The 14,897-nt window shown below is 39.2% G+C and overlaps 2 protein-coding genes across 3 annotated transcripts; both read right to left on the bottom strand.

The window, feature by feature from the left end:
- Positions 1–1,082: 1,082 nt before the first annotated feature.
- Positions 1,083–5,126, bottom strand: LOC311359738 (taste receptor type 1 member 1-like; the record flags this gene model as incomplete). The annotated part of the gene is made up of 2 exons (XM_084479786.1): positions 1,083–2,017; positions 4,874–5,126. 2 exons carry the CDS (start codon positions 5,124–5,126, stop codon positions 1,083–1,085), a joined length of 1,188 nt encoding a protein of 395 aa, XP_084335912.1.
- Positions 5,127–6,167: 1,041 nt separating this feature from the next.
- On the bottom strand, positions 6,168–13,305 carry rer1 (retention in endoplasmic reticulum sorting receptor 1). 2 transcript variants are annotated; one of them, XM_084479579.1, is made up of 8 exons: positions 13,211–13,305; positions 11,617–11,702; positions 11,062–11,166; positions 10,418–10,514; positions 9,567–9,645; positions 8,403–8,538; positions 8,094–8,148; positions 6,199–6,850 (listed from the first exon to the last, which is right to left on the bottom strand). In XM_084479579.1, exons 2-8 carry the CDS (start codon positions 11,695–11,697, stop codon positions 6,840–6,842), a joined length of 564 nt encoding a protein of 187 aa, XP_084335705.1. In that variant the 5' UTR covers positions 11,698–11,702; positions 13,211–13,305; the 3' UTR covers positions 6,199–6,839. The 2 variants fall into 2 exon arrangements, with proteins under 2 accessions (XP_084335704.1, XP_084335705.1); XM_084479578.1 differs by having other exon boundaries at positions 6,168–8,148.
- Between the last annotated feature and the right edge of the window lie 1,592 nt (positions 13,306–14,897).

Below are 14,897 nucleotides of genomic sequence, written 5' to 3'. Positions count from 1 at the left end.
TCTCCACCTAGTGGACAACACCAGGAACAACTCGAATTGAAATAATAAAATAATCTAAACAAGGATCATCTTCAATAATCAACAAAATATAAATAGTAATCATTACGAATATTATACGTTATTAGGACTAGTGACCAGATACACTAAAAATTGTTCCATTGTCGGTGAGGAAATTGAATATTCGGCCCTAGTTGAAAGATTGATTGCTCTGATTGCTCTAATAGCTGACTATGTCTCCCCCTGGTGGTAGGTCGAGTCATTTTGCAAACGCGAAGAAATCCTTGCCTGAAAAAACACAAAAATACACTAAATACACAAAATCTAATTGAATATAACCACTTGAAGATTAGATAAAGATTATTCATTCGAGATATAGTTGCCCAAATACAATAACAAAAACGTTTGTTTACCATCAAAATTGTCAACAAATATTCAATAAATACACAGACGTTTTCCCCTTGCATGGAAACATTCTCTATTTTAATGAAGAATCTGAATGTGTATTCTCTCCCATAATATGTAGTAAATAGGCCAGAAAGAATCATACAATAAAGTGCTAATATAGGCCTATCGGTACTCTGCTAGTAACAATGTCCTGGATTAAAGTATTTGAACAAACCTTCACACTTGTTCACTACAAGATACATAAACATTCAAAACCCAAATAATTGTCAGGTTTCTAATTCCCTTCTAATGTCAATTTTTTGCCGAGCCTATAAACAAACATTGCACCTGAAAGTAGACTAAAATACACCCCACAGAGTTTACGTATTTTGATTTAAAAAATAATAATAAAGAGACTAAACATCATGGCTGGTGATTCTGTGTGGAATTCATAAATTCATAATTTAAATAAAGAAACGTTTTTCCTGATCACAATACCACAAAATCTGCAACACTCCTGCATGTGAACACCTCTGATTCTCTAATTGATTAGTAAATTAAGAAATCCAAGTTTTGTCATCCTATTGATTCACAGCCTCTATATACAAACAACACCTAGGGCTGCCTCTTGTGTTTGTAAACATAAAGCAAAAAATACATTCTTGACTGTATTTAAATAAGAATGAAGTGGGACCTCTTCACTGGCTGCTGATTTGTTTGGTATAATCATGTATAAGTTCTTGGAAGTAGTGCGGCGTGTTATTCTGGGGCTGGAAGAGGATGATGTAGCACTTGGGCAGGAAGTAACAGACCAGGATGGCGTAGAGACTGAAGAGCACGGCCAGGGCGTTGAGCGTCCCGATGTGTTCGCCGTGGTAGACGCTGTACTCTGTGAGGAAGAAGACCCAGGTGAGGATGAGCAGCAGCAGGCAGAACGTGATGGCCTTGGCCTCGTTGTAGTTCTTGGGCAGGTCTTTCCCCATGTAGGACAAAGCGAAACAGAGGACCACCAGGAAGGTGAGCAAGATGCCCGACATGGCGAACAGTGTGGAATGACCCAGTCCACAAGCGAGTACGATCTTGTGCGGGTACAGGTCGGTCCGGTTGACCGGGCGGGGGGGGCTGGAGGCGTAGCCGGCCATCAGCAGCAGCGCCTGCAGGAGGACGGGCAGGGCGATGAGCCACCACTGGCCGTGGTGCTTCATGTACAGACCGTAGAACCTGGGGAACTTGGTGGCCATTTTGAAGGCGCAGACGATCTGGAAGGCGTGGACCCAGAAGCACGCCAGACAGGCGGTGTAGAACAACATGAAGGGCAGATACCTCAGGACGCAACTGGCGGTGGACGGCTTGCCGAAGTAGAAGAAGACGCTGATGGTGCACAGGGCGAGGGAGAGCAGGATGATGAAGCACATGAGGCCGCCGGCGGACTTGACCACGGGCGTGTCGCGGTGGACGGCGAAGAGGACGGCGATGGCCAGGGAGAGCGTCGCCAGGACCACGGCACCCACAATGATCAGGACGGCCATGGGATCCGAGAGCGGGATGTACACCACCGAGCGTGGCGTGCAGGATGTGCTTCCAGCCAAAGACCATTCATATATGGAGCATGTCTTGCAGAGATAGGCGTCATCTGTTTTTGAAGGCAATGTAGGAGTAGGCAGTCAGTCACAGAGAAGGAGGTCATTGTGTTTATTTCTTTGGTGGAAAAGGGATCTGACTCGAATTAACAAGACTTATTACTCTGAGGTTGTGTGTTTTTTTTTGCAACACTTCCACAACTCTACACCCGTGAGAAAATGTACTCCATTTTGTCCAAAGTCTTCCAACACTCAATAACAGTCATTACTATTGAAGTAAGATAATACGTTTTACACTTGAAATTTTGTTCTGACAGTGACAAAGTAAGAACATTTGAAAAATACAACCATATGAAGTCCAACACGTATACTAAAATATGAGGAGTATGTATGGCATTTCTCTGTTTTACCTGTAATGTTCAGATAAGTTCCATTTATACATTTCGCACAGGTAAAGCAACATCTGTGGATTCCTCTTGGTGTCTTTGCATATCCTACAGCACATTCAGGAGAGCACACTGATTCAGGCACCTGTGAGAACAGTCAAATTAAAATCAACAAAGCTTTTAAAACTTCTGAAAAAAAAACTGTTCCATCCTTATCCTGCACATAACATGTTCCTGAAATCCTTTCACACAAGTAAACAAACATGCATTTCTAAATAATCCAGCATTCATTGTAAACGTGTGGCTTTTCCTGTTATTACGGGTTCATCATAGATGACCACTGCCTTGGTTACCTTCTGCCAGAGGATACCGTAGAAAATGTGCAGAAGAAAGTGCTATTGGTAAGATTTGTGCACTAATATTTGAGTGTCATTTGTGAGGAATGGCATAGACATTCATCCATCCACATTGGAAGGTGAATCATCTGTGAGATTACATTTAGGGTTGAATATGGGTTCCCTGGTTTATTTCTGAGCAATCAGGGCATCTCTTCCCTGATTGGTTCTGGGATTCCATCTTGTCTGTCAATCATAGGTCTATAAATGCATCATAGCGGAGAAACGTAGGGAGGGACCAGAGAGTATGGGACATCCAGTGAAACATACATTTCACGTGTTTCAAGTGTATGTAGTTATTTCATTTTCAAACCTTTATTTCACAATGGAATCTAACCAATATGCAGATATGCTCTGAAAGATGTTTCAATGTCTTTAAGGGAGGTCAATTCCAAAATGTAAAACTGCAGCGTGGTGTGTAATATCGTCTTACCGTTCCATTTGCGTGCCACTGAATCAAGCTGTTGTTAATGGACAACACGACTGTGGGATTGGTTTCATAAGTGCCCACTTGCGTGATAACGCCCTTAGCCAAGACAAATATGTTCACGCTGGGGTATTTCAATCCACCAAACTCGTTAAACTGAATAGTCATATTTAGAAGCGTCAAGTTGGTCTTCTTCACTTCATCTAGAACCTGAGAATTATGTATAAAAAAATGAAAAAAAAGATGCAGTTATACAATAACTGAAAGTCAGTGCCATCGGCCTACTAATAATGCATTTATATGTTCGTTACCTTGATTTCCAGTACAGAGACAATGTAATTGTGTCAGGTTTGGTCGCAGAAGGTTCAACTTGAGATCGAATTCTAATTATATTCTGGACTATTCAAGTTGCTGTAGGTAAGATTTAAGATACATTATTTGGTTATAATATTTTCGAATAACCATAGCCTTGCTGACGCAAGGCTATGGTTATTCAGTGAGATTATCTGTTACGAGTTGACTGCGCCTGCTTCTGTATGAGACAATCTAGATTTTAGAGGTGCGTGAATGCAACCCCTATTAATTAAACGTAGGGAGGGAAGAGGAAGTGGTTTTCCTTGTTTAGTTTCAAAGTCCTGTCGACTGCATTCATTTTACAAATCTCGCATCCTACCTCCAGCAGCTTTAACCACATCTTGATATAGCTGTTTCAGAACCGAAGCAAAGAGATAGAAAAATATGCAAATGACTGAACTACAGGTTTACTCACCATGTAGGGGTACACTGTACCATTTACCTGGCACTTTCCGCTGTCACACTGCAGCACGTTGTGAAGCGCCTGTGCAATGGCATATGTAGCTGTGTAAACTTGGAAATTATAAGAGGATTCCTCCGCAAGTATGTCTTTGCCCGTAATATCGTCACAGTTGCATTCTTGTTTGCAAACAAAATCTCCTGTTACATTATTTTTCTTACTACGATTTTCAGAATTTACAAAGTCCACAAAACCAGAAAGGTTAGCCGTTTTCTCAGAGACTCCCACTATAGTTCCGATCCTTTCAATGGCACTTCGGTTGGTAAGACTTTTGCTAAAGAACCAAGTGTCTATAGCTATCCACACTTTGTTGGTGACATCATGTGCTACTGCCGCCTCAATCAGGGCCAACGCTTTCGGTTGAACAGAATAAACAACAATCACAGATATGTTCAGAAGATCTATCTGTTGGAATACATTGAGGAAATTCGTGTTGTCATCGATTGCAGCGGTGTACGCCAGGCATATCTCCGTTTGCACCACTTCGTGAATGCACACTTCAAGGCCGTCCTTGCCAAATGCCTCATTGCTGTAAAAGAGAGCGACCCACGTCCACTTGAAGTGCTGCAAGACCCGAATAATCACTTCCACCAAGTCTTTGTTGGAACTGATTGTGCGAAAGAAAGCTGGATATTTGGCTCTCAATGAAAGGACGGAACTTGACGCCGCGTAACTGATCTGTTGAAAGCATTAGAACAATTATGATGCAATTGAATTAGAACTTCTTTCTCACGTAGGTCTATTCAAACTCGTCGGTAAGAGTAGGCTAGTCCTTAAACAATTGATTATCTCTAAAGACAATACATAGATAGCCCAATACCAATTAGAGGTTGAAATATTTACCAAGGGAATTAGTTTGAGCGTGAACAATGGTGCTATTGCCAGACTGTCGGCGCTGGAAGAAGCACCGATCACGCCCATCACCTTGCCCAAGGGCCGATAGTCGCTCGCCTTCCAGCTGAACCGGACCGATCCGTTAAAGGAGATGAGGTCCAATACACCAGGGAAGCTGTAAAGTGGTGAGCAGTGGTCCAAAATCTCATACCCAAGTGTCACATTTGGAAGAAGGACGGTGGAGTTATTGATTTCTTCTATGGTGAACCTCATCACTTGAAACCTCCGGTAATTTGCCCGGTTCATTGGCTGACTGCAGACAGAAGAAGGTTGTAGAATGCGTGAGTTAGGATAAACATTTATCTTGTTTGTTTATCTTATTAAAACTCAACGAGTTGACCTGCTGCAAATGACAGCAGAGATCAGCAGCAGAGATAGGATATGATATAGGCCTAAGTGAAAAGGTATTGCCTATTGAGGCAAGTAGCCTAACACATTCAACAATTCTTGACCTTATTATTCAACCTACCTAGAGCAATCGATAGCCTCTGGTCTGTCCAGGACAGTGCCATTGGCCAGATGGATATTGAACAATCCACCCAGCAAATAATCTCCATCCAAATTAAACTCTGAAGATGTCTTCGTGTATCTGGATAGGACGTGGTGAACAGTAAGGCCTAGAGCTAATAGCAAATACATAGAAACAGCAAAACCCTTCATATCTGCCACATTGTGAGGTCGATTTGAAACATTCTAAGCTTTAATACCTTCTGATGACACACCAGCTGTATTCATTTCCATGTCATTATGTATGCTTCAGCGCCTTACTAAATGGTACAATTGTTGGTTGAGAGAGCAAACCTATATGCAAAATTTAAGGTTGAGGTTGTTGTGGCGTGTTGCTCCATCTGATCTATATGCTAGATTATTCAAATCACAGAATCCTCTGGTTAAGTGTCATCATTGAATAATCATTAATTATTAGAAGTTAGAAGTTATTAGAAGTTTGAAAGGACTAGCTGGGTATACATATTCAAATGTCTTGTATGTCGCTGTTACTTCTCTGAAATGGTCTGCATTTTTGGCAGGCTCATTCACTATCAAGTTAACCACGCCCACATTGGTAATAGGCTTCTTGAATTGAAGATCTTTAAAGGGGGCTGTAGGTAAGATTTAAGAGCTTATCTGATTATCAGCCCATTTAGACTTTAGACCCATCATTTATTACCAGATCAGTTCACGGATTCAATCAATTTTATTCGCTTGTTTAGATTCCAAACATTGCCCTATCCTGCCCCCTCTCTCTACAACACTCAAATCATACTTACAGCAGCTTTAATATAACAGAACTCATGGCTCCAATATCAATATACAAATATTAGCTATAGCCTACTACTGAAGGTTTGCATACAAATTCCTATTTCACCTTAATTGACCAGGCCACATCTATCAAGTAATGTTCACAAAGGATAATGCAGACCCGATTGTATGTTTTATATGGGACACCGCCTCTTTAATAGCATTTGAAGTGAAAAAAAATTACATTTAAGTTATTAAAATCAATGTTGTTTATAACTGCAGCACAAGGAACCAATAACATGCAATCAATGAGATATTAAATAAATCAAATTTAGAACCCAATTGGCAAGTTCCACTAGCATTAATTTCCAAAAGGACAAACGATTGATTTTACAGTTGAAAACCATGTGTGATGCTTGGAAAAAAAACCTCCAAAACAATCTTATATTTTAAAATATATATACAAATCCTCATGACAACCCTCTGAAACATGGTACTTTTTACAGGAAAGCAAATAAAATGACATTTTTTGATTCCCTATTATGTTGCCGGTGAAGGTTTTCAAGAAAAAGAAAAAAAAATCTCTGGTTACAAAACAGAAACTAATCCCAGCATACTGATAAAAATGACCCCAAAAAATCTGAGGAGGCAGCGGAAAAAAAAGTGATCGCCAACCCCTTCATCCATTTGTTACAATAAAAGCTCTCAATCTCAATTTTCTTATGTTTCCTCTGCAAAAGAAAGAGAGAGAACAATATTTTTGCTTGGAATGATTTCTCATTTTTCATTGTCAACCAAAATACACAATCTAAGGGAGTATACACCGGCTAGTCTACATATACAGAACAGCTAAGGGGGACTTCTTAACCAACATTGTTGTATCAAATTTCTCAGCATTGCAGAAAACTGGAATTTTTTATTTCACAATTTTCAAATGTGTTGGCATTTACTTTTTACTATGTTCATCAGAAGATTTACTCTATTCTGGAAGAGCATACTGGCAGCCCAGTTTGGTAAAATAGTTTTCAAATTATAGCATCCAAAAAAAACAACCAAAAGAAAACCATACAACAATTTAGTCTCTGAGATTGCTCAAAGCCAGGGGAGTCCATCTCTGGAGCTTAAACGCTAGTTAGGCTAACGGCTACAGGAGGCTAATCCGGGTTAGTGGCACTTCAACTATAATAATGCATCCCAAAGTGTTCTTTTGGTGAAACATAAGGGAATAGTATTTTCTATGGCTTGAACCACCTACGACGACACAATATTCTAAGAGAATGTTAGTCGTTTTAAATTGCATGTACAATACAGGGCTGTTGATCAATCTTATGTGTAAAATGGCTATTTAAGCAGCCGTCTGAAATCAGTCAAAGACCTCACGAGGTCCAAAGCAAAGACATTCCTTCTTTCAGATCCGGTCTTTTCCACCCTTCATGGTACATGAAGGGTGTATGACGGAGCACTGATCAAAATATACCAGATTTATTTCACCAAGGATTAAAAAAAAAAAGAAAAAAGAAAAAAGATATCAAATAAAAGAAATCTATAGTCAAAGCTAAACAATTCCTTCAGGGCCACATCATACTTACCCGATGGCTTAAAATTAGGAAAAATAAAAGCCATACTTCGTACAAAGTACTGGACATAATGCCCATCAATTTCCCCAATGAAGATTAGTCTGGCCAACTGAAATCCCATCAGCTTTTTTATTTCAAAAAAGGCCACATTTTCACACTAACAGAGCCAGTCTACCGCTATACTCATCCATGGCTGCCATGTATGGATCAAATGTCCGAAATCATAACGTTATTGTGTCCTTCCAAAAAAATAATAACTTGCTGACCCTCTTCAATCCCCGGCTGATCTTTTTTTGGGAAACATTTTAATCTCAAATATGAAGGAGGGTGAAGGGAAGAGGGATCGGACGTTAGTTTTTTTAGCTAGCAAAAGGTTTCGCTGTGTCCTGTTCCTTGCCTTTGTAAGTCCTCTTCCCATGTGTGAACGGTAGGTATCTGTACTTGATCATATGCTGAAGGAGAAAGATACAAAAAAGTTAATATTTACAATGCCTCTTCTTAAACATTCTTCATACAGCAAAGATGAATTAAAAAATAACTTTAACCAATGTAGCAATCAGCCTGCATCATTAGCATTGGCTAGGGTTGATGCAGAGTTTGTAATTTACCATTACATTTTTGGTCTTTATTGTGGACCACAACCACAGAGCAAAAACAAAGACAGTACAACGGCAGCGATCCAGTGGTTGGACCAGGGCTCGCCTACCTTGATCTGCCTCTTCATGGTGATGCAGAAGAGCATGATGAAGTACATTACAAGAATGGGCCAGAACACTGGCACGTTGAAGGCTTCAAAGAATGTGCAAATCATGGCTATGACGATGCCTTTTGTCGCCGAATGCCTGGTGGCGTGGAAACAAAAACACACACTTCAAATGCAATCCGTTAAAAACAACACACATCAAATGACATTGTCTGTCTTATATGATCACAATGTGTTCATGGTTGTGGTTAGTCTGCCCTTGGACAAAGTTATATTAACACAAAGTTAAACAAATGTAGAGAAAATGTTCATGTGAATCCAAGGCTTACTGGGTATCACAAGACATTACACACCTAATAATAATCTACTTTGCAGATGAACTCGATTTGTTGTCGTCTACATGATATCGTTATGTATACAATCATATTGGTGACACCAATAGGGAACTTTAGCATTGGAAAGCCCTGACAGGTTTTGCCTGCAGCATTAGGTTTTTTTTAAGTCAAGCTACAGATGGGAAAGGGATGCCTAGGAGTTAAGAGTAGCCTAACGGGTTCAACAACATGGGTCCCAGAGAAAGGTAAACCAACCAGATGGATGGGAGCATACTTACTTGACCTGGGAAGAATTCTACACAAGTAAGAATGTGGCCCATCCCAGTAATAAGCAAATCTTTGCTTTGCATCTTTTGAGATGCAACATGTTAGTGATTAGAGAAAGCAGTGGTAGTGATGATAAGTTCAATTAAATGCAACTTTTATTCAAACAAGTTTCAAATAGTTTGTGGTAAGTGGAAACAACATAGACCCATTCAAACTGCATGCAAACTCTATTTCTGAGTGGACTTCCTAATATAATCTACGATCAGAGGGGTGGTTTTGCATCTTGACATGAAATAATCATGTGAGGTTCAAAATGAAACCGGTGGCACCACACAAAAATGGTGATCTAAAACGATAAAAAGCTACTGCCAGGTATAAAGTTGTACATGTTATGCATTAAAAATCCTAATTACCAAAGTGGGAAAAATACACATGTAACACAGACTATCTCACTCACACAGTGTGAAACCACCCTAGTTCCATTAAACACCACATGAAGATTCTATTTGAAATCGGTTCACCCATGGGTGAACATCAGTGGCCGGGCTTTCGGGTGGGATCTTACCAGAATTTGAATTCGGGCAACCTCCTGATGAATGGACGGAACTCCTCGTTCTGCTTGGTGGGAAGGGATGGTCCTTCATCTGCAGGTGAGACCGGGTTAAACACGTCCACCCAGTGGTTATTCAAAACTTGCTTCACGCTCAAGGGAAAAACAAATCAAACCCTAATAGAAATCGTCAGCTGTAATTGAGGGATAAGGATGTGGTAAATGTAGAATTTTCTTATTCCCAACCAGCTAATGACACTTTCCTCCAGGACACAAGAATACCCGGTCTTGCCGTCAGCCAACGTTACTGTCCTTGAACAAGCTTAACAAAAAGGATGGCCTATTTGGATGGAAGGATGATTCTACTGTGTAACTGGACTGTTCTGACTGGTTTCCATGAGGGTTTACAATTAGTACAAGTCAAAAGATGTGGTCTATTTGCAGGACAGACAATATAGGTGAGCAAGAACATGGTCCCATTTAACCATTTTTACCATCTGTAAAAGAGCCCTAGACTTTACAGTGTAGACAGAATTGAAAGGCAAAGTATGGAGATTTGTAATTTCAGTTCAAGTAGATGTACCAAAGCTCACAACAACTATACTATATGAAAGTGTATTTATTATAGTTTGAAGTGTGAAAGTTACTTCAAATAAGATTTACTTTGAGTAGTATGATATATTCGGTCATGTGCTTTGTTTGCATTCACTTCACACAGTGTTGTAGGTTTGAAACCACAACGCCAATATATATATATATATATGTGAATGAATACATAAAGAAAGGACTTTCATATTCATTCATATTGTTGGAAATGCCTGTCACTCTCTCAGCCAGTGGATCTGTCATTGTTCAATTGGGCTTACCTTCGTCAAGCATAGAAGGATCCACCTTCGGTGATAGAAAAGCGATGAACAGGTTTAGATGGTATATGCCCAAAGCGTATGTTACTATATACCAACCCTGAAAAGCAGCAGAAGGAAAATAACAGGAATTACCACATAGCCAAGACCAAGCAAAGCACTGAGAACAGGAATTACTTTCGCTTAGTGAAACACAGCATATAGATTATAGATAGAACAGACCAGTAGTACTACTAGTAGTACTACGGTGCTTGTTAGACCTGCATTGATGACTGCACTTAATGCAGGTTGTATTCATTCATTGTACTTAAATTGTGTAGCATGTGCTTAATTGTGTTGTGCATGCATGTTGTGTAGCATGTACTTAGTTGTGTAGCATCTGCAGTAGCTAGCTATCACTGCTGTATACGGGGAATGGGTTTAGCCTGGCGATTGTTAGTACATGCACTTGGTTCTATGAAAATCTTTACTGTACCAACGGCGATATATTGTTTCACTTCTTATGACAAATGTACTTATTGTAAGTCGCTTTGGATAAAAGCGTCTGCTAAATGCCCTAAATGTAAATGTAAATTATTGAGCTAATGTTGTCGTAAGATTATAGTAAGCATAGCAGTGCAAACCACCCTATGGAACCTACAAGTTACCTGCAATATGTACACTCTGATCATGTAGACGGCCGTCAGGATGAGAGTGCCTGCCCATCGCCCTATGTAGAAAGGAGTTGACTTGTCTAGCCATGATTGGTAGATCTGGTGGAGCAAAAATAGAGGAAGAAACAGAACACATTTGAAAAATCATGATGTTAGTTATTTGATTGTAATCACAACATCCTATTTACAATACATATTGTGAAATTGTAACGATATTCAGACTTCACAAGAATTGTCTAAATTGGGATAACATGAAGCCTCTCCAGTGAATACAATTCTTCCTCAATGGACCCCCTTGCTTTTGCAGACTATTTGCATGAGTTCCAGGTATCTCAGTTCAGACATCAGAAACCCATAAAAAGAGACTCTCCAACATTCAAACAAACAATTATTCTACACACAATGAAAACCCCTTCTTGCAAAGCAGTGTTTTAAACGTGTTTTTTGTGAAACAAACATGCCAAGCATCAGATCAGTTTTCCAACATCGACACCCATACAAAAGACTATTGATGGACAGATGTCAATGGTCCCGGTCGGCCCACATTACCTGTCCTAGACGGGTGAAAAAGGCAGCGATTGTGGACGGCCTCCCATGGATTGATTCCCCAACACTGTCCCCTTCTGACATTCTGTCTGTAAGGAAGACCAAACATAAGTACATGTTACATCTCTAGTATTTACCACATCTTATGATTATTGAGTATTATATGAGTCCGGCCAACACATAATTGTGAAAGATAATTGCATGCATTAACAAACCCTGTGGTTTGCAAAAACCTAACTTCCGTTTTCAAGTCATCGTTTTAAGCAGTTTCTGTAGTCTAACGGGCATTGTGGCTGTAGGTTGTTTGCAAATAACAGCAAAATAACATAACAATAATAATAACATCAAATAATAAAAAAAAAATGGAGGCAAGATGTGCATTATATATATAAATGGAACAAATATAAGGCATTTCACTTTGCTGTTAAATTAAGTGAATTGAGCAAAATGAATTATATTAATTGTTAGTATTTTATTATGCACCTGAAGTTGGTTGTTTCAAATATAAACGTGGCGTTAGAAACTGGCCACATTATCTTCATATCTACTTGCATTAGGAAGGACATGGGCCTACAAGATTCTACAACATGATATTGGAAGACAGTAAAATGACTAATACAATCCATATCAGTAATATGTGTAGCACAATTGTGAACAATACTCAGTGTATGCTCCAAACCATAGCGGTAACGTTATAAATACAAATGTGGCATTACTACATGTTGTAGTACTACACTTACAGCATTTATTCCTCGGCTTGATAACCAAAAGGTCGTCAATGCTATGCGGTATGTAGGGAACTAGGGTAGCTGTAATGGGAACGGAAACGGGGGAGAACTGGGTTGGTGGAAAAATCGGTCCTAGAGGTTATTATACTGTTAAAATAAATGGGTTATTTAGTAATACCGTAAGAAATAAGTGAAACTGTCTGGTTTTTAGGGGCTTTCTCCCATTAGCTCGATTACTAGCCTGCTCCTCAAACAGCAAGCCAGCAGACATCCCAGCAGGCTAAATGAATTCAGCTAGCGTTAACAACACATATATTAATAAGTAACACAACGAATAAGGTTGTCATCCTTTTAGCTGAGCGGTTAGTGATATTATTACGTTAATAACGATGGGTAACAAGCTAGTTGAATATAGCTAGCCATCTAGCAATAGAAAATGCCCATTCTCGAATACTATAGTATGTTGTAGTTCCAATTGGAGCTGAACTCCTTCAAACGCCTATGTGCTTTGTTGAATGAAACACTACAGTTCCCACAAATCCCCTGTAATGAGCGTGGGCACCGGAACTTCTCTGCGTGTAGTACATTGTAACATTCTTCCAATTGTTATTCGTGGCATAGCTAAGAATTTAAACTACAACTCCCAGCATGGGTTTCGTGAATTTGACAACTCACTTCCGGAGATACGGCACTTGGCTAGCAACAGCAGCTAAGCAAGCTATCTCATTGAGAAATCACACTGCTATCGTATCACCACAACAAGATAATGTATTGGATGCTTTGCTATTCAATAACTGCATTTTCTTATATATAACAAACCTATATGTCTAATTCAGGACTGATTTGTATTTATTTTGCAAGACACTTACCTGATGTGGCAGCTGTGTCACTCCCGGCTCGACCTAACTAGCTACCTAACAAGCTAACTCTCAAGCTGGCTACTGTGAACACGTCACTACTTCCGGGATGGCAAGGGAATGCGGCAGACAAGGTAGTAGAGCCCCGAGCGGACGGTCCCGGGTTGGGTTCAGATGTCTTTGTTATTTTATTACAACACCATTAGGGAACGAGTAAAGTTAATACCATACAAAGATAGTATTAAGTCTGAATACATACACAATATATAGCAGGATTTAATTAATTGAAACGACTGAAAATAGACCCTAATATGATAATATGATAATATATATATATATAATCTAGGTATTTCCCACTTAAAAATCAAGACAGACGCACTTTAATTCATAGTTTATAAGAAAAACACTGTACTTTACAACTTTACAAAACAGACCCACATTGACAAGTAAGATACATCATATCATATCCACATCTTTACTATGTTGACCAAATCAACAGGAAAACAATATAAAATGTGATGTTTCATCCACTTAGTGAAAAAACATAATACTGCTCATAAGCACATGTTACCTAAATCAAAGTCCCTTTAAAGCATTAAAGTGCTGTTTTTGTTACCAGTTTGTGTACTTTGTGTGTGTGAATGTGTGTGTATAGCCTAGGTGCCAGGTCTGTGTGTAGGCTTTATCAGGGTAATCTTGACTGAGGCCATGTGTGTAACGGTGGAAAAAACAGCACTTTACTTTTGTTCCTGTGCTAGACAATAACTTGTTTTTTAATAGCGATAATTGCAAGACGTTTACAAATAACAGTCATAAAGTCAGTAAATGACTTATTCACACTTCCTAATTTTACAGTACTGATACAGACAGTCACACTATGATCAATGACGTTGATGGCCTTTTGAGGGAACAATGTTGCTCTTCACAACATCCACAGTCAAGTGCCATAGAGATACACCAATAAAGAGCAAGATATTAGGTCATCAATATATGGGAACCTTGCCCTGCAAGGTTTTTCAAAATACTCAGTAGAAGATTTATTTTTCTTTCACTGCAATTGTATTTAGATAAATGTGGATGTCACAGCATCTACCACAATCCTAATTAGATCTCTCATGTTCAACTTATAATACTGTTATGTTGGTGGAGTGTTGTTGATTCATGGTTGCTTTAAACGTCCACGGTTGTACATCATCTCAAATCGGCTTTCTTGTTTAGCTTTAGTTGAGTAACCACCACCCTTCTCTATGTTACATATTTTACACTGAGATGAGGGTTGATGATGGCTAAACTAATGTGTACTAAGAATCACTAACTCATCAGACTTTGAACCATTGACATCATCATCTTGTCCGTGAGACCTGAAATTGATATTTCTATTCTATACGTTTGACTTAACATGAAGCTACACCTTAGTAATCATTTGAATACCCTTTCGACTACGTATCTAATATTTACATGTTCATATATTTACAAGCATATGTACAAGTGAATAAACAGAATAAATAAATGAATCGACTAAATGAACTGTTTCTTTACAGTCGCAGCTCTTCCTCTCAAAAGGAAGTATAGTTACTCAATACAAAATCTATTAGAACAACAAGCAAGGTCTGTTATTACAATCGCTATGATAACTAGAAATGTCAATGAAACGCGTATTGAGGCTAAATCAAAGGTCCATCTTTGTAGTCCAACCTCA

Source organism: Micromesistius poutassou, assembly GCF_964030765.1.
Source record: "Micromesistius poutassou genome assembly, chromosome: 15".
NCBI lineage: Eukaryota > Metazoa > Chordata > Actinopteri > Gadiformes > Gadidae > Micromesistius > Micromesistius poutassou.
The sequence above is the reverse complement of the archived record's forward strand: the minus strand, read 5'-3'. Positions and strand labels throughout refer to the sequence as shown.